Source organism: Sphaerodactylus townsendi, linkage group LG03 (genome assembly GCF_021028975.2).
Source record: "Sphaerodactylus townsendi isolate TG3544 linkage group LG03, MPM_Stown_v2.3, whole genome shotgun sequence".
Lineage (NCBI taxonomy): Eukaryota > Metazoa > Chordata > Lepidosauria > Squamata > Sphaerodactylidae > Sphaerodactylus > Sphaerodactylus townsendi.
In genome coordinates this window covers 155011021-155033999 of record NC_059427.1, presented here as the reverse complement: position 1 = coordinate 155033999, position 22979 = coordinate 155011021, and the positions used below count along the sequence as shown (strand labels likewise).

Below are 22979 nucleotides of genomic sequence, written 5' to 3'. Positions count from 1 at the left end.
TGGAGTTTGCAGGCCCATCAATCTGCGCTAAGTTAAGAGCGCAAGGGGAGAAGCCAGAGGTCAGTGTCCAGAGAGCCCGGCCTCGATTCCCCGGCGTCCCCGCAAACTGCGACAAACAACCAATTAGCCGCCGACTCCCAACAGAGCTTAAAAAGCCATTTCGGTGGATTTATCCTCTCAATAACATGCAAGCAGCCCCAGCCAGCGATGGTGCCGTCTCTGTCAGGGACCGTTGTGGTCCCTCTCTGCTCGTCACGGGGAGGTGCCGCAGGCTCCTCACTGTACGTGCCGCCTTACAAATGGTTACTACAGCTGTCATCAATCCCACCCTATGATGTCCCCCCCTGCTCCAGCATTGAGATATAAAGGTACCGCCGGCAGACGGTGGAGCTTGACGGGAAGAGAAGAGCAGGCCTCCAAGATGGAAGCTACTCGCCTGTTGCTAGTGCTGGCTTTGCTGTCGGGCAGCCTGAGGGCGAGCAGAGGCCTGGAAGAAGGACTTGGCTTGCAAGAGCTCTTCGCCGAGGAACCCAACGGGTATCCGGAGAGACTCTTGGACTGGACGGTGAGTGGGTTCAGGGCCCCGACTATGACTCTTGTTTGCCATAGTTAAAGTCTGCTGTTTCTGCAAAGAGGCCAGGGCTACTGAAAGGCTCAGCGGGAGGACCAAATGCCTCTGGCCCTGCTCTGGTCACCCTCTGGAGCCACAGAGTCGCATAATTTGCTCTCCCGTAGTGTTTGGGCTGGGGGGTGGGGGGATGAATGCCAGAGGGAAACAATGTGGAGGTGGCTTGTCCTGGTTCGAGTCTTTCATCGACCTTGGGCTTTTGCGGGGTTCTTCTGGCAGAGAGCAGCCCAGGGAAAGGGTGGCCAGAACTGTGTGTGTGTGTGTGTGTCTAAAAATGGAGGCAAAAAGATTACTGAGGATGGAGAAAGCTTGGAAAGGGGATGAGTTTATTGGAATGTGATTTGAGTACAGTGGGATATGAACGTTCTCCCACTGCCCCCTCTCCCCTTACTCCAGTTTGAAACAAAGGTGGAGCAGAACCTCAGTGTGAAAGCCAGCAGTGTGGAAAAATGAACCCACTCGGGGAACAGATGCCTACTGCCAATAACTGCTCTCTGTTTTTCTCTTCAAAAGGCTCCCTGGGGTCTAGAAAGCACCCCCAATGCTCTCCTATATTCTGAAAAGGAGAGGAGGACTTTGGTGCAGGTCCATGGTGGTCCATACGCGACAAGAGCTGATCTTCATCACCTGGCCAGGTGGACTAACAGTCTCTAGGCTGTGGCTTGGAGAGAGGAAAGGGGGTGGAGACACAAGGGGAGAGAGAGAAGCTTGGTGATATGAAGGACCGATATCTTGCTAGAGGTGCTGGGGATGAAGATGCCAACCTCCAGGTAGGACCTGGCGATCCCCTGAATGTATCTCCAGACTACAGAGACCAGTTCCCCTGGAGAAATGGGATGGACTCTATGGCATTGTACCCGACTGAGGTCCCTGCTTTTTCTAGGCTTTGTCCCCAAATCTCCAGGAGTTTCCCAACCTGGTTCTGGCCACTGTCCCCATCCTCTACTAATAGCCAGGGGGACCTGGTATCAGTCAGTCAGTCAGTCAGTCCCTTTTATTAGCATAAAAGTGGGATCTGGTGACTCTAGGAGGGGAGCAGAGCTATAACAAGACACACATCCAGGAGAGATTTGAAAGATGGGCGCCCCCTTTAATCTACTCCTGTCAAGGTCAAGATGGGGAACAAGGCTGGGCTCTAATAAGCACCTGAGGATTGGATCACAGCTGCCGGTCACACTTTGTTCTTCTCCTGAAGAGAGATTAGATGCTTACGAGAAGTCCTTGTTGTCTAAAAGCCCGGAACCCTCACAAGTGCAAGAGCAGGCCGTGGGAAGGGCAGAATGAGCTGTTGGAGGAAATATGTGGGTCGTGAGAAGCAACCGTGCTTCTGAACTGAAGGCAGAGTTGGGCAAATAGACCCCGTCTTCTGTTGGACTCATAGAAAGCGCTCTCAAGTAGCGTCCGATGTATGATGTGGGATTCTTCATTCACATCATCTCTCCTCCAGCCTCTTTCTTTTCTGCCTCATTCCAGCTGCCTGTGATATATAGGGAGAATAGTCAAAGTTGTGTGATGCAAGCAGAAGAGTTCAGCTTTTCCAGGTGTAAAATTAGGATTGCCTCAAAGCCCCATTTGGAAGCCTGGGTGCATGTGTGCCCGCTAGCAGAGAGCACAACCAACCTGATTTTATTTGGGATAAACTCAGAACACATATTGGTCTGCTGTCGTGAGGAAGGAATGAGAACTGCTCTCGGGTGCATGTAAAATGCTGTTTGCGTCAACCGGTGCTGCTTCATAAAGACTTGCCCAGCCTTAGCATCTCCAAAGAATGTCACTGCCACCATGGTAGTGACATGTATAGGAGCAGCGGTGGCATAGTGGTTAAGAGCAGGTGTACTCTAATCTGGAGGAACCGGGTTTGATTCTCTGCTCTGCCTCCTGAGTTGTGGAGGCTTATCTGGGGAATTCAGATTAGCCTGTGCATTCCAACACACACCAGCTGGGTGACCTTGGGCTAGGCACAGCTCTTCTGAGCTCTCTCAGCCCCACCTACCTCACGGGGTGTTTGCTGTGAGGGGGGGAAGGGCAAGGAGTTTGTAAGCCCCTTTGAGTCTCCTATAGGAGAGAAAGGTGGATATAAATCCAACTTTTCTTCTTTATGGAGAAAGACTCATACAAAGGACATTTCCACTGAAGAAGAAGAAAAGGAGTTTAGATTTATAACCCCCTTTCTGTCCTGTAGGAGACTCAAAGGGGCTTACAATCTCCTCTCCCTCCCACCCCCCAACAAACAACCTGTGAGGTTGGTGGGGCTGAGCGAGCTCCATAGAGCTGTGACTAGCCCAAGGTCACCCAGCTGGCATGTGTTGGAGTGCACAAGCTAATCTAGTTCCCCAGATAAACCTCCAGAGCTGAAATGGCAGTGCGGGGAATCAAACCCGGTTCTCCAGATTGGTGTGCACCTGCTCTTAACCACTAGGCCATGGCTGCTACCAAGAGCACTGCAAGAGCAGCTTAGCTGGATGCCTCACACGTTGTTGAAGTGTTTATGGGTGGGTTGTTTACATACAGCACCTAGCACCTCCTTTGTGTCAAATCGGTGTTGAATATTCACCATGGTTGTTCCCTGGCTAAACATCGCCTGTACCTTTCAGCCTCGTAGCCCGTTACTGACTGTGCCGGGATGCCTATCTGGTTTATTTGAAATGCTTCGGGCTCTCGATTAAAATATTTCTTATGTAACACGCAACATCAATCAAGCGCAATGTTTTAAAAGTATGTCTTTGGAGGCTTAAAAAACAGCAGCCTCCAAAACATCAATTCAAGCAGCAACGAAGTCATTAAAACGAACAAGGAAGAGTGGATCGTAAGCAGCAGGATCTCTCTGAAACTTTCAGTAAAAAAGGAAAAGCAGGCACCGGAAAACAATACAGCCATCAAGCAGGAGGCATGAATTAACAACCGACTGCCATTTTTCTTTACAGCAGCCAGAAAATGAGGAGCATGTGCTCCAAAGCCCACCTGAAGAGCATCCACTGGGCAGTCTTCTCCGCTCCCTCCTCCACGCAGTCCACAGACCGGGACGCAGCCCCTCCTTCCTGTTCCAGCCCCAAAGGTAAGGATTGAGGGCTTCAGTGTGACTGGTCAGAGGTGTAGCTAGGGAAAATGGAGCCCGGTGCAAAATCTGAGTTTTGCTGCCCCCTCTCCCCATGTTCTTTTGTGTTTTTTGTTTTTTTAGTGTTTTTTCAGTTTTTGGCCTGCAGGGGGTGCAGTTTTTAGGCTAGCAGCATAAACATTTCAGGGTACCTTTAGGAGACTATCCTGATGATATCAGCCAGGTTTGGTGAAGTTTGGTTCAGGGGGCCCAAAGTTATGGACACTCAAAGGTGTAGCCCCCATCTCCTATTAGCTCTCATTGGAAACAATGGGAGATGGGGGCAGCCCCTTTGGGAGTCCATAACTTTGGACCCCCTGAACCAAACCTCACCTAACTTGGGTGGTATCATCAGGAGAGTCCCCCAAAAACTCCCTGAAATTTTGGTGCTGCTAGCCTAAAAACTGCACCCCCTGCAGGCCAAAAACTGGAAAACACTGAAAAATACAAAAAACAAACCTGAAATTTTTGCTCCCCCCTCCCCCCCGCGCCCAGGCACGAGCCCGGTGTGACGTGCACACCCCAGCTCCCTTGTAGCTATACCTCTGTGACCAGTAGTACGTATTCCAGGGTCATCCTGTTCACAAGCATGTGATTTCTCTGGTACTTGGGAGCGTAAGCTGTCTCCCTTCTGACCTTGTGCCCTCGGAACCTGCTCACAAAGCATCATTTAAGGACCAGATGTTACGCAGGGATTATTTTCCTCCATTGCAACCAGATGCTGAAACATTGGAAGCAACAGCATACCAACATTTCTGAAACAGCCTCATTTTTTGGCATTGCAAAAACAAAAGCCCCACAACCAACGCAGGGTGTCTGGTCCGACTCATTTCCGTCCCTTGCGCTGTTTGCTAGCACACCAACATTTTCACAGTTAGACACTGCCATGTTTTCATCACTCAGTTCAACTGGTGTGCATGCTCACCACGGCTGTGTCCAACAACAGCAGCAGAAAATTGAGAGCCCCACATCACAATCTGTTGTGGGGTCATGATCCACCTTTGTATAATTTAACTGCAAAAAAGCCGAAGGTTGGCAGGAGGGGGGTGAAGTGTGGATGAAGGTTGGGGAAGGCGAGAACTCTTCCACCAACCGCTTACTCCCGTTTCCTTTTTCAAAAACACCCCCTTTTCCAGGCAGTCCTGATAAATGAAGAAAGGTGAGAACTTGTTTGTGGCTGCTTTGACAAAGGAGCAGCAGTGGCGTGCATTCTAATCTGGAGGAACCGGGTTTGATTCTCCGCTCTGCCGCTTGAGCTGTGGAGGCCTATCTGAGGAATTCAGATTAGCCTGTGAACTCCCACACACGCCAGCTGGGTGACCTTGGGCTAGTCACAGCATCTTCTCGGAGCTCTCTCAGCCCCACCCACCTCACAGGGTGTTTGTTGTGATGGGGGAAGGGCAAGGAGATTGTAAGCCCCTTTGGGTCTCCTACAGGAGAGAAAGGGGGAATATAAATCCAACTCTTCTTCTTTTTCTTCTCACAAGAACTTAAGAGCACCAGGGGCCATTTTCCCACTGCAGAAACAGCATAGATTCTGTTACATGTTGGGCATCACATAGCAGAACCTTATTGGGTTCCTGCTCACCTGTTGTTGGCACCTCCATAACTGTTTGGTTGCGATGTTGCTCTTTACCTGATGTATTAAGCAGGACTTTTTAATATTAATATTTGAAGGTGTTTTAAATGAATTTTATTATATTGCTTGATTACCCATGGTCCCAAAAGGGGACATTGTTAAATAATAACACCCAAGACTAGCTCCAGATAGTTTGTTGTTTCAAGCAAGGTCTATCATGCTCTTCCTGGGCCACGCTGCTGTCAATCATTCCTACGGGTCTTGCCTTGGACCAGACAGGCAGTTAATCAAAGGGATGCTAGTCTTTTCCTGTATTACCCAGAGCTAGGAGCGGCCTGAGCCCCTGCAATGAAGTGGCATTTCCTCATTTAGCCACTCAAACCAGCCTGGTGGGTGACTTGGATGGAGAAGCTTCTCCTGGTCATGTGGGGGCTGGGCTGGGCTAGGTCAAAGATAATCTCTCTCATATAGGGGAGGTTTTTTTCCTCCTGTTCTCTTTGCAACAAGAAAGTAGCAAAAGAAAACATGTTTTCTTGGGGGGAGGGGGGGTGCTGAAAACCTCTCTGCAGTGACCCGGCCGTAAACAGTGCCTTGTTTTTGCAATAGGTTTGGCCGCGAGGCCAGAAGCAGTCCTAGCAATAGTGGCCGGATCAACCTCCGGGCTTGGGATTCCGTGGCGCCTCAGTTTCTGAGCATGGCAACGCCACAGCGCTTTGGCAAGAAAAAGTGAAGCCGGACCCAGCGAGGCAAAAACCTACCCAGAACTGTTACCCACCGGGTCCTGCCAAACTCAACCTGAGGTCCCTCTTGCACTTCTGCTCTTCTTTCTGTCTTATCACTGCACTTCTTGAATGACTGATTTGTCTGCTGTGGGTTTGTGCTTTCCTCTTTGTTAACAATAAAACAAGATGTTGTTGTTACGTCGAGGCAAACATCAAAAATCTTGTATGTCACGTTGACTGGCTAGAGGTTCCCCCCTCCCCTACTGTCATTTGCCAGAGCCACAATACTCAGAGGTAGACATATATTTGCATCATAGAGATGCCCTGCTAGCTAGGTCTTCAGCATCTCCAGTTAAAGATCATAACAGGGCTGAGAAAGATCGGGATCTAAGGCCCTGCCGACAGTCAGAGTAGACTGCACTAAGCTAGCCAGAAACATGTTCTTTGTGACGGCAACTTCATGGCAATTGAAATATTCTGTGAAAAAGTGTCCTTCCTAGTTCCAAAATGGTTCTCTTGTGCAGCTGTCAGATCTAGGATTCACTCAATCACGGATTGGGGGGAGGGGGGGAATTTATCACGCAGTAGTCTTTATTGAAATGGACACTGAACCCCCCTGGCTTTTGCAAAGCCAGTTCTAAAGCACCTCCCCCCTCCAACTGCTCATAGCTTTATTACCTCTGCTGTCCACTCCCTCCCCTGTCCCCAAAGTAAAAGCGGGAAAGCAAAAGTCCTTTCCCAAGTGCTAGGAAAAGGTAGGGAGAAGGCTAGAGATGCCTCTGTTATCTACTGTTGAAGCAGAGGGAGTAAGAAGGAATGAAGCCCAAAGAGGCCCCAGACATTAAGCACATACTGACATCAGCTAAAGAGGGCTCTGAAACCAGGGCAATGCAGTTCTATTCTTTGCAAACGAAATGGGAACCAAACATGCAGCCAACATTCTGCCAATTGTAGTCTTTCCAATCAATGATTTGAAAAGGTCCAGCTATGGTCGGTAGTGCCCCACATGCAACCACACAGCTCCAAAGGATGAAGGACACTTTTCAGAAGAGAAAGTAGCCACTCAAAATTTTCTTCGGGAGGGATGGGGGTGGAGTCAGCAGATCTTCTGCAACGCCATTAAAGGGGGCGTTTGGATAGAGGAATCGATTGCTTTCTTCTTCCAACACACAACCAGGCATCATGAGAGAGTGTCCAGTTCACACGTCATATTACCTGTGCATGTGCATGCCAAGAGCAAGTTGCTAATAAATGGCACAAACAGCAGAGCCTGTGGGTGAACTCTTCCGTACCAACATGATAAATCCCCTTGCATCTTTTATCAGTAGTTTGTAGAATTGATAGTAAAGGGCCAGCCATTCACAGATCAGATCAAAGTCTAGTCGCCTGTTCCCGGTGACCATCCAGATGTCTCTAGGAAATCCCAAAGCAGAGTATGAAGGCTACACTCTACAATCACTGTCAATTCCACCCCATCCCATACCCCTACACAGACACCAGTTAGTGGCATTCAGAGGTTTGCCATCTTGAAACAGGACATCTCACTGAGCCAGTGAGTCTTGTTCACACATCAGTGAACACAAGCTGGTACAAGTGCATTTCAGTGTATCAGAAACAGCCAACACACGTTCACTTATGAACGGAACTAGAGGCCTGTACCATGTTGAGCTTCAATCATATGTTCAACTATACGTGAATTGGTTCTGGTGGGTTTTCCGGGCTGTGTGGCCGTGGTTTGGTGGATCTTGTTCCAAACATTTTGCCTGCATCTGTGGCTGTGAAAGTTGAATCCGGCCGTGAAAGCCTTCGACAATACATGTGCATTGACTGTACTGTGAGAACAATTCAGTGCAAACACAAAGATCCAGCGTATCCTGTGTGAGCACTCACTGTAACTTGTGAACAGGGCAAGCTAGTGTGGAACAGACCATTGCACACTTACCTTGAATGGTCCTTCTACTCTGAGAACAGAACGACAGCTTGGCCCTCCAAAGTCATTGTTTCTGTATTCTCTTAAGTGTCCTGTTTCCTGAGATATTATTTTCTATTTTATACCAGTTATAGTTCTATACTCTGTTCCACAGAAAGATAATAGGTCAGTTGCAGTGCAGTGGCTGAGAAAACTGTATGCTTCCACATTAGAATATAGTCCCAAACGAATATGATCAATATGAGAATTATCGTTCGCTTTTATGTGCTGACTTTGTTAAAACCATTACTTCGTGCACTACTGAACATGGTACTTTAAGAGCATTTATACCAAAATGTGTTTTTACTTTCAAAAGGATGGGGGGGAGAGGGGCTAGGTAGGCACTAGAACCCAGGCAGAGCATTCTACATCAAAGAGGTCCAGCATACTTTGTTCTATGGCGGAGCAATATACAATCCCACTATCATCTTTGTGTGAAACAGAATATAGTCAAGTTGCTGAACTGAGGAAGGGTGGCCCTCACTACAGGAGACTGGAAGTAGAAAGGATTTGTCCCTGTCCCAAGCAAGAAGTTCTCCTGCCGCAGAGAAAAAAAGGGCTGCTCAGTCACTGCCAGTAAACAGCAGGCAAGCAAATTTAATGTTCCCACATATAGCTCAAGAATTCCCCCCATCCCCTCAAGTTTCCTCATGTGGGGAAAATGTATGGGATATTTTGCAAAGGGAAGGCTTTACATGGTCAGATCTGTTCCCTGGGTGTCCCAACCCATCCCTCGCCCTGTGGAATGCTATTCTGCTTCTTAGGACATCAGACTGTTGGTAGCTGGCTACTAAAAGAGACAATGATGGAAAATGCAGAGTGAGTGGAAGTGTGTGTGTGAATGAGTGGGGGAAATATTCAATCCGAAATAATACATATTGTAGGACCACAGAAAAAAAGATTCACTCAACGCCATGGAATTATTCATTTTTATGGCAGGATGGTCTTGTGAAGGCCATTAGCATAAATGCTGATTTTACAAACAGGATTTGACAGCCCAAACAATGTCCTCTCGTGTTCAGAAAGGGTATTAACTCTGTCCACAAGACACAGTGGACTAAACTATACATTGAATGTTGTTAGCGTGATCTGCTTGTGAATCTCCTTCCACCAGCTGCAACGAGGAGGGCCATTTTTCTCTCCCATCATTGCAATGATTAGGGCCAGTTTGTGGGCAATAAAATCAATGTATGCAGTTTTTAAGGGGTATGCCAATTTCAGTCCAGGAGTGGGTCGAGTTTTCACAGGGGAAAAAACCCATGCAGAGGTGAGAAAAATGAGAATTTGTGCCAACTTCACCAGCACATACATTAAAATTGGAACAATAAGAGGGATTTATAGGAATTATAGGAGCATGAACACTTTGGGGAAGGATTATTTATCTTAAATAACGAATTAACTGGATTTTACACTGTTCTTTTCCCTACCTGGAGGAGTCATTAAAGAAGTTTACAATCACTTTTCGTTCGTCCAAAGCACCTTGTGTGGTAGTGGAAGCAGAGAGAGTTCTAAGAGAACTGTGGTCTCAAGGTCACTCAGCAGGCTTCATGTGGAAGAGTGGTGGATTTAACCCAGCTCTCCAGATTATAGAGTCTGCTGTTCTTGAACGCTACACCACGCTATCTCTCAAAACTCTGCGGGGCAAAATGTGCAAAAACCTGGAAAGCAAGTATTTTCATACATATGGGTCACGTTCATGACAATCTAAGGACTGGCAGTTGCATTAAAGAAGAGTTTGGATTTATACCCCCCTTTCTCTCCTGTAAGGAGACTCAAAGGGGTTTACAATCTCCTTTCCCTCCCCCACCCCAACAACCATGTGAGGTGGGTGGGGCTGAGAGAGCTCCAAAGAACTGTGACTAGCCTAAGGTCACCCAGCTGGTGTGTGTTGGAGTGCACAAGCTAATCTGGTTCCCCAGATACATCTCCACAGCTCAAGTGGCAGAACGGGGAATCAAACCCGGTTCTCCAGACTAGAGTGCACCTGCTCTTAACCATCATGCCACTCCTGCTCCTGTAATATCGCTACTGAATCAGACTAATGTCCATTTTGCTTAGTCTTCTCTTTCTAAGAAGAATCAGGCACGGGTGTCTGAAAGCTGTCTGACAGGGCACAAACGTAATAAGACTTCCCCTGATCTTCAAATTAACTGGCTGTCAGAAGTCTATAGCCTCTCAACATGAGATTAACAGGACAGACAGCTAGGTCTATCTAAGGTTGTAGCCTTAGCTATACCAGGTGCCAGCAAATTCTATAAACTGAGAGTTTTGTGTACAAGCAGCAATTGCGCTGTGAGAAAGTCTCGGTCTGGTTTTGTTTTTTTCTCAGTGGCAGGGAAAGCCAGTGTTGGCCTAAAGCACTGAATCTTTTTGAAGGGAAAACGATTCTGGGGATTTGGTGTCGAGTTCCTGCCTCAGCCCTGGACTCAGTTTACTATCACCTTTGACTAGTCAATCACCTTCACCTAGTCCTGTGTTCGGTTCCCAGCTTAGACCCGTCAAATGCTTCTTACAAGCATTCCCACCTGCTACCCCCGCACAGGGAGTAGGCTCTTATTGGCTCTATAAAGAGCCAATCAGGAAGAAGGAGAAACCTTGCAAGGGTGGTAGGAGTGGCTTTAGTAGAGGAGGTGGGACTTTCATCACCTCCTCCCCACTTTTTGGAAGCTCACCTCCTTCGGCCTTCCTGCATGTAAAATGTGAGCATCTTCTGTCCTAATTTAGTTTCAGGTAGGTAGGTGTGTTGGGCTGCAGAAGAAGAGCAAAATATGAGACTAGGAACACCTTAAAAGACCAACAAGATCTTGGGACATAAGCTATTAAGAGTCATTGGGACATAAGCAGATGCATAGGGGGGAATGGCGCCAGGGGCAACACCTGCTCTGGTCGATTCCCCCCCTCCCCACTCATCTTAGCCTGGTTGGGCCGCTGCTGGGTGCCCCTTGGCACTGCCCTGCCAGGTTGCTTCACCGGCCAGAAGAGGCTCCGCCAGCCGAAGGAGCAGCCTGACCGGGTGGCACCGAGGGGTACTTGGTGGCTGTCCTAGCCAGGCTGCTCCTTTGCCCGGGAGAGACTCTGCCGGCTGAAGGAGCAGCCTGGCAGGGCGGGCCCAAGGGGAGGAGTGTAGGGGACGATTCTCCGCCCCCCATGTGACCAGCTGGCATGTGCCTGGGGACATGTGATCTCACATGTCCCCATGAGCGCTCCACCTCTGGACATGCTATTAAGAGCCAATGCTCTCTTAGATACATTCTTTAAAATCGACAGCAATGACACTCAAACAGTTATACCGTGGAAATCTTGTTGGTCTCCAAGGTGCTACTGAACTCAAACCTTGCTTTCTACTAATTAAAAAAATTAAAAAGCCTGCCCTTGTCATGCCTCTTATTTATTTTTTCCTTTTAAGAGGGGGCAGCATTCGAACACACAATTCCTCTCAAGTGGCCCAAAGTGGCCTCGTCTAGGGGAAAATATTTGATTCTGCTGGGCCTTAGCCCTCCTGGAATGAGGTACACAGTCAAGAGGTACACAGTTCCGCAAAAAATGCGACCGATACCAATCACTTTTCAAGTCCGACAGCTAAAAAGATAACCCCCACCTCCTTACAAAGCTCCAGTTTTTGCAATCCAGCTTTCATCCTCCTTCTACAAAAAGAAGGGCAACCTCTAATGGGGCCACGGCAGCCCACTCCCAGCCCTTTAGTGCTCAGGGCTAGCAAGTCTCCACCAACCTCCTTTGGAGCTTGCGGGTACCGCAAACCCCAAGTCTTGATTCCATCTGGAAGCCATTGCCCTTCTCCACCCCACAGAATACAGGGGAGTGGTTGGGTGCAGCCCGATCCCTGTGGGTCTGCCCACCCCACCCCTTCCAAGTCAGAAGAAAACGAAGCAGCCTGCCTAATGGGCAGGTGAACAGAGCCCAGCTGTTCGGGAGGCTGGGGGAGCCCAGAGTCACGTGTGGCGTTTGGTGACGTCACTTCCCCCCCGCCATGATCTTGAGGTACTGCAGAGCGTTGCGGGCGGCGTCGGCCTGGGCGGCATGGCGGGAGGTAGCTGAGCCGTGGCACACTGTGGTTGGCTGTGTGGAGAGCTCCACCAGGCACTGGTACAAACCGCTCAAGCTCCTCTCGTCTGCGGAAAGGGAAAGAAACAAAGAAACATAAATCTGGCTACGTCTCCCTTAAAAGCCTGTTTCGGATAGAGATCTCAGACGAGGGCTTGCCATTTTAAATTCAATTACATTCAACGGAAGGTTTGCTTTTTAAGCAAAAGAACTCATTTCATTCAAATTGTACTTCTGAACACGTTCCAATGTTCAACTAAGAGATGATTTCTTACGATGTAACAGCTAGAATTCCAGTATCGCCATCTGGTCCCCTTGTCCTTCTCACAATTTGTCTTCAGAATATAACATAAGAACCTAAGAACATAAGAACAAGCCTGCTGGATCAGACCAGAGTCCATCTAGTCCAGCACTCTGCTACTCGCAGTGGCCCCACCAGATACCTTTGGGAGTTCACATGCAGGATGTGAAAGAAATGGCCTTCTGTTCCTGCTGCTCCCAAGCACCTGGTCTGCTAAGGCATTTGCAATCACAGATCAAGGAGGATCAAGATTGGTAGCCATACATCAACTTCTCCTCCACAAATCTGTCCAAGCCCCTTTTAAAGCTATCCAGGTTAATAAGAGCCCCACTGTGTCAGGTCTGTGGTCTACCTAGTCCAGCATCCTGTTTCACACAGAAGCCAACTAGTGGCTGCGGAAGACCAATAATTTAGGTCCGGGAGCACAGGCCTGCAAGTTGGCTTTTTTTTAAAAACACCTCTAGTTGCACCCCCACCCTACAAGCATTTCACTTCATACCAATATCGAGGTAGCAGATATCAAAGCTCTGCTCTTCAGAAAGCTCTTGCAAGAGGCTGCAGAATCCAGCATTCAGCACCCCCAGTGGGTGGCTTTTCAGGTGCAGGATCTTCTCCCCGGCTGAGTTGCGCAGAGAGTCCCAGGTGCAGCCAGAGCCCCGACCCTTCACCCCATCCAGCTTGTTTCCTGTGGTCTGATGAGCGGGACAGAGTTTTAGCTGCGGGTGCTCTCTACTTCTGACAGAGTTTTCTGCAAGGTGACGGACCCCTGGCCCTCCCCTGTGCCTGCACAAGGCACACCTCACGCTCCCTGGAACACAAGGCACACCTCACGCTCCCTGCTCATCCTTTGCCACATCACAGCAGTTTTGCCTTGGTCACCTCCTTTCTAAACAACCTTCTGGATCCTCCTCCTGGCCCCATCCCCAATGTTTCCCACCCCAACTCACGATGGAGAACTGGTCCTCTTCCACTTCAGCCTCGCCGCCTTCTCGGGGGTCCAAGGGCACGTTATGAATCCGCACCAGCATCTTCGCTGCGGCATTGCGCTTGGCCAGTTTTTTGGAAGTGCCGCTGCCTGGAGGAAGAAGATTGAGGGGCGTGATTGTCCCTCTCTATTCTGCATTGGTTAGACCTCACCGGGAATGTCGCATACAGTTCTGGGCACTGCAATTCAAGGAGAATATTGACATGCTGGAACAGTTCCAGAGAAGAGCAACCAAAATGGTAAAATGTCTAGAGCAGTGGTTCTCAACCTTCTTAATGCCAGGACCCTTTAATACAGTTCCTCATGTCATGGTAACCCCCAACCATAACATAATTTTCATTGCTACTTCATAACTGTAATTTGTCATATAAAATACAATATCAACAATTTTCATATTAGTAATAATCCATTTGAGCATAAATTCTACTGAGATCCAGAGAAACTGGCCTCCACTGTACTGTAATATTACAATCATTTCCCAGGGACCAATACAAGCTTGCAGTTCAGCCGGACTCCATGCCATTCATCCAATGAACCATGGACAAAAGTCCTGTGTTGTTTTAGAAATTTTAAAATGATATACTTGCAGCCCAGGCTAGATACCCCACCTCCCGGCAAAATCTACTTGTCTTCTCTCATGGCCCCATGCTTGTGTCCTGACCACAGCGGAATAGAAATATATATGTAAAGTGAATGTTTAACTTTACACAACAAAATATCATAATTTCCTTAACCACTGTTCATTTCTGCTCTTCAGGCACTCCCAGACAGACATATTTTCCCAAAATAGGGTGATACTCTGCCCAGGAAATTCTGCTGCAGATGGCTAGGAGTGGCAGAGGGTGGCAAGGGGTGTGGGAAGAGTACTTTTGCCTTGACACAGAATTCTTACCACTGAGCCGGCCTGTATAACTTGCAACCCAACAAGCTGAATACAGATCGCCAGTCAAGCACAAAGGCCATCCGTGTCCTTGACAACCTGCTTATTTTTGAATTGTGCCAGGCAATGCATTGATGGTTTGCTAAGCCCATGGCAAGGTACCATGTGGGGCTGGGGGGCACAAATTGCGAAGGCCAAACGCAAGGTGTACACAACTCTCCAGTGGTCTCCAATTCTTCATTGGTCACACAGTCCCAGAATTGGAAAGGATCCTTGAAGGCCATCTAGTCTAACCCCCTTACTCATGGCAGGAAATCAAAAGCTAGAGCGTTCCTGACCAATGGCTGTCCAGCCTCTGCTTTCAAAGATGGGAATGCAACTTGCAGTGGCGTAGTGGTTAAGAGCAAGTGTCCTCTAATCTGGAGGAACCGGGTTTGATTCCCTGCTCTGCTGCCTGAGCTGTGGAGGCTTGACTGGGGAATTCAGATTAGCCTGTACACTCCAACACATGCCAGTTGGGTGACCTTGGGCTAGTCACAGTTCTTCTGAGCTCTCCCAGCCCCACCCACTTCAGAAGATGTTTGTTGTGAGGGGGGAAGGGAAAGGAGATTACAAGCCACTTTGAGTCTCCTTGCAGGAGAGAAAGGGGGGGGGGATATAAATCCAACCCTTCTGCTTCCATGCTCTTCTGCTATCTTCCAGCTCAACTGACGAGTATCAAAATTCCAGGCCTCCAACTGCTCTATGTCAAACCTCTTTTTGTCTTGCAAGTTCCAAGCCTGCTCTTAAATCTGAAAACCACTGGAAGAGGCAACAGCAAAGGTTTACAGTGCAGAAAGCATGAAGCACATTCACTTTCAAAGTTCTCCAACACTATACCTATTTCAATGAACCGCTCGACGCGGCAGGTCATGGTAAACTCCTTGCGGTGGGCTGGTCCCGATTCCTGGGTGACCGTATATTCAGGGAGGCGCCAGCCTTTCTGCACCACCAGCTCCTACAGAAGGAGAGAGGAAACATTGGAAGGGCACTGGCCTCTTCCCCTCTGTGTCTGGATTCACAGGAGAGACTGGCAGATCAGGGCTCTGCAGGCAGAAGGTATGTAAAGCCACAGTCCTGGGAGTAAACTTAGTGGCACTTAGGCCCCTTCCGCACATGCAGAATAATGCACTTTCAATCCACTTGCACAATGGTTTGCAAGTGGATTTGGCTATTCCGCACAGTAAAAATCCAGCAGTGGCAGAGAGGTGCACTGAACTTTGGATTAAGAAGTGGATTTATTCTGCCGCGTGTGCGGAAGGGGCCTTAATGCTCCATAAATATAGCCAGGGAGGGAAGGTGGCATGGTGGAGCCCTCTCTCGGCAGATCTCAGAAGCTAGGCAGGGCCAGTACTTGGAAGGGGAGACCACCAAGGAAACCTCTGTTGATAAAGGCAATGACAAACCACCTGTACTTCTCACTCGCCTTGAAAGCCCTTTGCAGGAGTCGCCCAAAGTCAGTGGCAACTTGGCGGCACAATACAATACAAACATATCCTGCCCAGATCTGTAAACATCAGTGGGAACAAAAAGCAAGGCAGGGTGAGGCCTAGAGGGGCAACTCCCACAGGGTAAATTCAAAACAAGCCTTGAAAACAGATGCTTAGGTTAACAGCAGTGAACAATGGAAGACAGTGTGAAATTTCACTCAAAGTACAAGGGATGGCTGGCTTTGCAAGTCTAGAATGCTGTCCCTGTTAAAGTGTTGTGGGTCCAAATGTTGTTGGAGGGGAAAGGCAGGGCAAACTCCAGCCTAGAGTTGTGGGAAATTCTCTTTCCCATGCAAAGAGTTCCATGTATGCCTATAATAATGTCTGTCCTGTGGCTCCCTCATTCATATTTCTGCATTAAGAAGACTTATTTGGGAAGCACTGAAAGATGATGTAGGAAGCAGGCACGATTCTCTCACCTTTCCAAGGTGCTTTGGGGAACGCAGAGGGACCAGTGAGGGACAACATCCTGCACTTCTTGCATGCAGAAAGGTCGGGTTTAAAAACCTCCACGGCCTCTCTTATTTTAAGAAAATAATACTCTGATAACAGAAAATAATACTCTGGGAGAAGATTTTCCTCAACCTCTAAGCTTGGAGAGTGACAGCCAGTCACGGCAGATAGTCCTGGCCTAGAAATGACCAATGGTCTGGACCAGGGGTCTACAACCTGCGGCTCTCAGCAACCTGGGGCTGATGGGAATTGTAGTCCATGAACATCTGGAGAGCCGCAGGTTGCAGACCCCTGGTCTGGACAGATCTGCTCCATCAATCGGCAGATTGGACTATCTTCAGCAGCAATCACAAGCCCTGACGTGGACAGCACAGGCTAGCCTGATTTTGTCAGATCTCAGAAGCTAAGCAGGGTCAGTCTTAGCTAATACTCAGGCAGGAGACCACCATGGAATACCAGGGTTGCTATGCAGAGGCAAACAATGGAAAACCACCTCCAAATGCCTCTAGCCTAAAAACCCCCATAAGGGGTTGCCTCCCCTCTCTTGCATGCCACCCGTCCCCCTCCCTCCGCTAGGGTGGGTGGGCCAGGTCCAGATGCCGGGCCCCCTTCCCTTCCTTGCATGCCACCCCTCACCCCTCCCTTGATTGCCACCCCTCCCCCTCCCTTTGCTAGGGTGGGTGGGCCATGTCCAGATGCTGGGTCCCCTCCCCCTCTCTCGCATGCCACCCCTCCTTCCCCTTCCCTTGCATGCCACCCCTCCCCGTCTCTCCCCCTCAGCTGCAGCTTTATGGCACTTATGGCACTTACACACACACACAAAAGGCCTTCTAAATGCACAACAAGACAATAAGGAATGGGGAGCGGCCTGGCACAGCAGAGTGAAAAGTGGGGAGAGACAGAGTCTGTTCCTGGGTCACAGGGCGACAGGCTCCACCAGGGTCTTCTGCCATCAATTCTGGGGCAGGAAACTCAGCGCAGCCTATATCCCTCTACGGCACACCCTGCAAGCGCGGACAGATTTCAATGAACTGTGGTCAAAAAGGGCAACCTACCTGCAGAGCTCCAACTGGATTACATTCAGACTGCTGCGGTGATACTGGGGACTTCACCTCCAACGGGGTGCTTCTGGGGAAAAGACAACAAGCTGAAGAATGCCTCGAAGGCAGCTTCAAACAGATCTAGCTAACAAGGGGTACAGAAGGGCAGAAGAACTTCCAAGAACGAGGCTGGGGCAAGGTCCTCGTTGGGGAAAACTTCCTTTGTGGGTTGGAGTCTGCCTTGCTATAGAAAAAGGCACGGATCTTGACCACAGCTGAAAAGGGAAATCCATGCTGGAGATTTTCAGATCAGCAGTCATTAAATGCCATACAGCTGCCTATGCTTTCAAGGGCAAGCAAAATCCTGTTTGCTTCTTGAACTAAGTTTCCAGAGTTCTAGACAGCACCTGAAACGTCCCTCCCACTGGCAATCCCTCTCTTGTGGCTGACAGGTAGCCCACAGGCAACCCATCTGCGGCAACAGACACAAGCACAGGGCCTTGGTAGCGAAGCATCAGTGTGCTGTGGCAGACGATTGGGGGTGGCCAGCAGTAGGGTGGTTTTGCACAGTCCCCGGGTCCCTGTGTTTCACCTCCTGTTTATCCTGTTACCTGGGAGACACGGCGGACAAGACAGGCACAGATGTGGTGGCGGCTGGGGTGGCGGTCTGAGCCAGGGGCTCTAGAGAGAAAGGAGAGCTTCGAAATACAAGGTGACAACATTAAAGCAACCTCAGTAGCAACAGCCCAGGCAGTTTCTGATCCGCAAGAATGTCCAAACCCGTTCCCGCAACCTGCATATCCCCCCCCTTTTTTTCTTTCCAAGCCTGAATTCCACACATCCTTCCACTTGTCCCTGAGGTGAGAGATCGGGAAGCAATGCCACAGGCAGAAGTGCCCACAGAGAACACATTTGTCTTTGATCGTACTGCACGAGCTTTGGATTTTGTGCCGTGGGATGCAGCAACACTAATATCTCTGCTTCCAATTTTTGAGAGCCAGGTTCCTCTCCTCTAGGTGCTTCGGGAAATGTGCTTTGAAACATCTGTGTGCTGCTTGACAAAACTGCTAGGCAGCAGTGGGTAGAACTATGGTGCCACTGCATGTACAGGATGTGGCGGGGGTCATGCATCACATGAGGAAGGTGTCAGGTTCAAAGCCCCAACACCTGCAGTTCAAGAATCAGGTAACAGATGACATGAAAGACCTGAAATCCTGGAGAGCAGCTGCTCTTCAAAGCAGACCACGCTGACCAAGACAGACCAGTGGTCTGACCTGGGAAAAAGCATCAGCATTTGTTCAGGATTTGTAGAAATCTACAGTGTAGGGTTGCAGAATGGTGCCTAGCTCGTGGCCCCGCCTCCTGACTTGAGCAGTGGGGACACAGAATGAACTGTGCAAAAGCGTACTCAGCTGGTTTGGGGCACAGGCTTCGGTTTTGCATGGCACAAAATTTAAAGTTTGGGGGATTGAAAAATATACACGGCCTTGCTCATTTGCAGCACTTCCCAGAAAACATCTAAAAAGACAATACTGATATATCCAAGCCCTTTTGGTAGCTGAATTCGAACACAAGTTTGCTCAGCCCTGAGAGAAGAAGCCAAGTCAACTTCAGCTTTTTAATATTCTACTGACCCTCTTCTCTGCCAGCTGTCTGCCCTATTATGAGCTCCCCAGAAGCTCCCCTGTCACTACCACCTCCCCTGACACTACCACCCGCGTGCAGAAAACCTGCATTTTGGTCCTAAGTACTCACATATTACCTTTGCAAGCCAAGAAACAGAAAAGCAGCTAAGGAGGAGGCTGTAAGCCCAACTGTTTCTTTTAAAGCCCCTGAAGGCCTTCTGTGTAGACCCCACACTTTGCAGCCCTCACCTGGCTTCCTCTGGGGTTGCTGGCTCCAACATGTTTCCTCCCTTCAGGAGCCTGAGTGCCACCTCTGCTGCCTTGTGTTTGGCTGCTTTTTTGCTAGGGCCTTGGCCTGGAAAGAAGAGAGGGAGACGAGGGACTCGTGAGATAGGGGGTTAGGACAGCAAACTTATCAAGGTCAAATAATCCACTTCCAAAGGGCACAACCTGGCGTGTGGCCCACCTCAGGGAAGGACTGTTACAGCTGAGGTCAAAGGTCTAACCCAGCACCCTCAAACTTCTGCTTGCCACTATTCCCTATTCATCAGTGGTCGAAGACCAGAAATTATGAAATACAGAGTATAAAACCACAATTTCCAAATAAAATTTGGGAACATTATTTAAACTGTGAACATTTTACAAATGGAGAATGTTAATTTGAATGGGGGTGGGAAGTTCCCTAGGTTAAGAAGAAGAGTTTGGATTTATATCCTCCCACCTTTCTTTCCTGTGAGGAGACACAAAGGGGCTTACAATCTCCTTTCCCTCCCCACCCCTCACAACAAACACCCTGTGAGGTAGGTGGGGCTGAGAGAGCTCTGAAGAACTGTGACTAGCCCAAGGTCACCCTGCAGGAATGTATTGGAGAGTACAGGCTAATCTAGTTCACCAGATAAGTCTCCACAGCACAACTGGCAGAGCAGGGAATCCAACCCAGTTCCCCAGATTAGAGTGCCCCTGCTGTTAACCACTACACCATGCTGGCTCTTAAGAAATATGAAATTTGATATTAAGAAATATATTTCCTAAGAAATATAAAAGTGGGTGAGTGTGCAGGTGGCAGGGATTTTGAGTTTCTACTGGACTCTTCTGATGTGGAATCTTTAATCTGTCCTGACTCCAAGTTTAAATAGTGCTAAAAGCTGTTTTATTTATGTAGCATGAGGTGTGTGGCTTCCTTACTTTTAAAATAACCCACTCTCAGCTTTCACAGTAAGGATAAAAGCCTGGATGAAAAATGGAGCAGTATAGGAAAAGTCCTTTAAAAGCCAAACACTTTTTCTCCACCCATGACAACAGCTGGAATCCAACCACACCAACTGTTTAGGCTGCATAGTCTCAGGACAGTAGCTCAAGGCAGGGGGAAAAGGTGCTGTGAAAATCCTCTGCTAAAAGAGATCCCCCACAAGTAAACAGTAATGCACACTAGAATGCAGCAGGAGGCGTAGATCAGAAGCACAACTGGAGAATCTCTGTTCCTTCTCCCAACCCCCTCCAAAACACATGAAGACCCGTGCCTGCCATGAAATCTTTCCCCTTTAAAAAAAAGACCATCTACTCATCCACAGCCACATCCTTTATCACAACGAACCAGTGCAGCTGATGTCACCGACAGTAACTCGGAAGGTGAAGTTGGGCTGGTGCGCTTGTCCCTCGGCTTTGAGCAGGTCGTAGACGGGCGTTTTGCCTATGCGCGTCCCATACTCCTGCAGAAGGCTGATAGGGGTCTTGCCGGGGTTGGACGTCAGCATTTGCTCTATACTGAGGGCAACAAGGAGACAAAGTGCATGTTAGGGTGCACAGAGAACTGCCAATTTATATGACCGGTCACCTTATCCTCGTACCCAGGAACTGATACTTCAGGCAACATCCTGCACTTTCCATGATCCCATCCTCTACAACAAAGGGTGCTGTTCTCTTTCTCGTTCTCCCTGCCCCCATTCCCTTCACATGTCATCACTCAATTTCAATGGCAGGAACATCTTCCACTGTGACACCCCTACCAGCAAGGTCCTCTTGGTTTGTAGATCCAAAACAAGATCAGCGTTTTCCCTCCTCCATATCTCATGTGCCAGAAGTCCCAGAAACAATGGAAAATAAGCAAGGAGGAAAAAAATAACATGCCAAGGCTGCATTCTCAGGAGCATTTATACAGATTAATCAGTCTATTTAATTCACTCCCACTGTATTCACAGTCAGTAGTTTCAACACATTCTTATAGAGTGAGATTTCTAATTTATGGGCAAATCTCTGCATCCAGAACTATCTAGAGCTGCATTCTGTTTCCAGAATGAAGAAGGTGGTTGTTTAGTCTCCAGAGATTCCATTTAGTTAGAATTACTAGCAGCCATTCCTAGACATATTAAAAACCAAAATAGCTCCAAACTCTGTTTCAGATTAACTGAGATAACAGAAGGCAAAGACAAATACCAATAGTGCACTGGGAAGTAAAAATGTATTGATCAACACACAAGAGATTGATGTGATTTTGCAAATGCAGAGAGGTCATTTAATTTACATTACACACCCTTTTCCCACAAGGAATTCAGTTGGATGGACATGGACCCCCCTGATTTATTTTCAAAACAACCTTGTCACAGCTGACATATTGCAGCTGACTGAAGCTTCGTAACACAGAGCGGGGTCAGAAACAAGATTCTGGATAGTTTCTCTAACTGCTAAAACACATTGGCTCTCTAATTCACACAACTACAGTGCAAATCATGAATTACCCCGCATTCACAAAGTTACATTTTATGAAGAACCTTGTCTAACTTTACATAATTAGAAAAAGAGGACATAGTTCTAATTTTTTTACTTCTTTTGTGTATGTTCTTGCAACCCGGAATGCCAGGCAGCTTTGCACTCTACTCACAACAGAGTGGGAAATCCACTAGCACCTACTGGGTGCAACAAAAAGAAACAACTGATATTTGTAAAAGGGCATTTACACAAGCTCCGTACATCCATTACATGGATGAACATGCATACACACATCAGTTTGCAGCAAACAGCCAATGCACACTGTGTTTAAAATTAAAACCAGGAAGCCAATGTTGTGTAGTAGTTAGTGTTGGACTAGGATCTGGATTCAAAACCCCACACTGTCCTGGAAGCTCAATAGGTGACCTTGGGTCAGTCACATGCTCTCAGCCTGACCAACCTCCCAGAGTTGTTTGGAGGATAAAACGGACAAGAGGAGAATGATATAAGCTGCTTTGGGTACCCATGAGGGAGAAAGGCAGGGTACAAAAGTACTTAAATACCTGGACAAATATGGAGTTTGGATTGTATACTCAGTCATATCTGTGTCGAATGGAATATAATTACTCCATATGCATACAAAAGAAAACAACTGTTCACACATGCAGACAAGTTCTACACGTGTTGCTTGCAAGGTGACTACAGTACATGTTGCAAGCTGAACTGTGTGCTCTATGTAGGGTAATGCTGAATACAAATGATGCTCACCCCTCCCGCAGCCAGCCCCAATCCCTACTCCCCTGAGACCTTTCTGCAAGGAAGCCCCATTGAATAAAATGGGACTTACTTCCGAGTAGACCTGCTTAGGATTGCTCCCCAAGCGTGCCTTACTCTGGCATCGCATCCCTCCCGGAGTCTGGCCCACCCGGGCCTTCCTGGTCTCCTAGCAACGTACTCCGGAGGTGCTCTTCGAAGCGAGGCAACCTAGCAACGCAGTCCGAGGGCGGGGCTGGCCCCTCGTATCTTAGCAACGCCTCCGACAAGGCAGTGTGGTTCACCTGGGGAAGCCGCCGCAGTTCCTCGCGCTCCCGCAAGGCTCCTCCGCCTCCTCCTCGCTCATTCCCTCCTCCTGCCCCGCCGCCGCCGCCACAACGCCTGCCGCCCTCCAGTCCCGCTTACAATGGCCGGGAGAGAGGAAGCGACGGCACCCAGCCGCCTCCAAAGCGCTGCGAGGCGCATCTCGGAACCTGGAGTCCCCGCAAACACCTTGCCTACAGGATGGCATAGGACAAGGACTACATATCCCATGATGCTTTGGGGCGCTTCTCCGCGGGACGGCGATGGCGCGGTTTCCTATATCGCTGCGTGCTTTTCGCAATGCACGCTGGGAGAAAGAGTCTTTTTGT

General features: G+C 48.7%; 2 protein-coding genes across 5 annotated transcripts; one reads left to right on the top strand and one right to left on the bottom strand.

Moving 5' to 3' along the window:
* Window positions 1–272: 272 nt before the first annotated feature.
* Window positions 273–6195, top strand: NPFF (neuropeptide FF-amide peptide precursor). 2 transcript variants are annotated; one of them, XM_048491500.1, is made up of 3 exons: window positions 273–565; window positions 3556–3683; window positions 5908–6195. In XM_048491500.1, the coding sequence occupies exons 1-3, from the start codon at window positions 332–334 to the stop codon at window positions 6029–6031; spliced, it is 486 nt and encodes a 161-aa protein (XP_048347457.1). In that variant the 5' UTR covers window positions 273–331; the 3' UTR covers window positions 6032–6195. The 2 variants fall into 2 exon arrangements, with proteins under 2 accessions (XP_048347457.1, XP_048347456.1); XM_048491499.1 differs by having other exon boundaries at window positions 3553–3683; window positions 5908–6194.
* A 5167-nt stretch (window positions 6196–11362) lies between these two features.
* Window positions 11363–22836, bottom strand: TARBP2 (TARBP2 subunit of RISC loading complex). 3 transcript variants are annotated; one of them, XM_048490604.1, is made up of 9 exons: window positions 22421–22836; window positions 20462–20631; window positions 19117–19222; window positions 17854–17940; window positions 17258–17330; window positions 15100–15217; window positions 13303–13430; window positions 12855–13047; window positions 11363–12122 (listed from the first exon to the last, which is right to left on the bottom strand). In XM_048490604.1, exons 2-9 carry the CDS (start codon window positions 20619–20621, stop codon window positions 11965–11967), a joined length of 1023 nt encoding a protein of 340 aa, XP_048346561.1. In that variant the 5' UTR covers window positions 20622–20631; window positions 22421–22836; the 3' UTR covers window positions 11363–11964. The 3 variants fall into 3 exon arrangements, with proteins under 3 accessions (XP_048346561.1, XP_048346559.1, XP_048346560.1); XM_048490602.1 differs by having other exon boundaries at window positions 22632–22836; XM_048490603.1 differs by having other exon boundaries at window positions 17258–17327; window positions 22632–22836.
* Window positions 22837–22979: the final 143 nt, after the last annotated feature.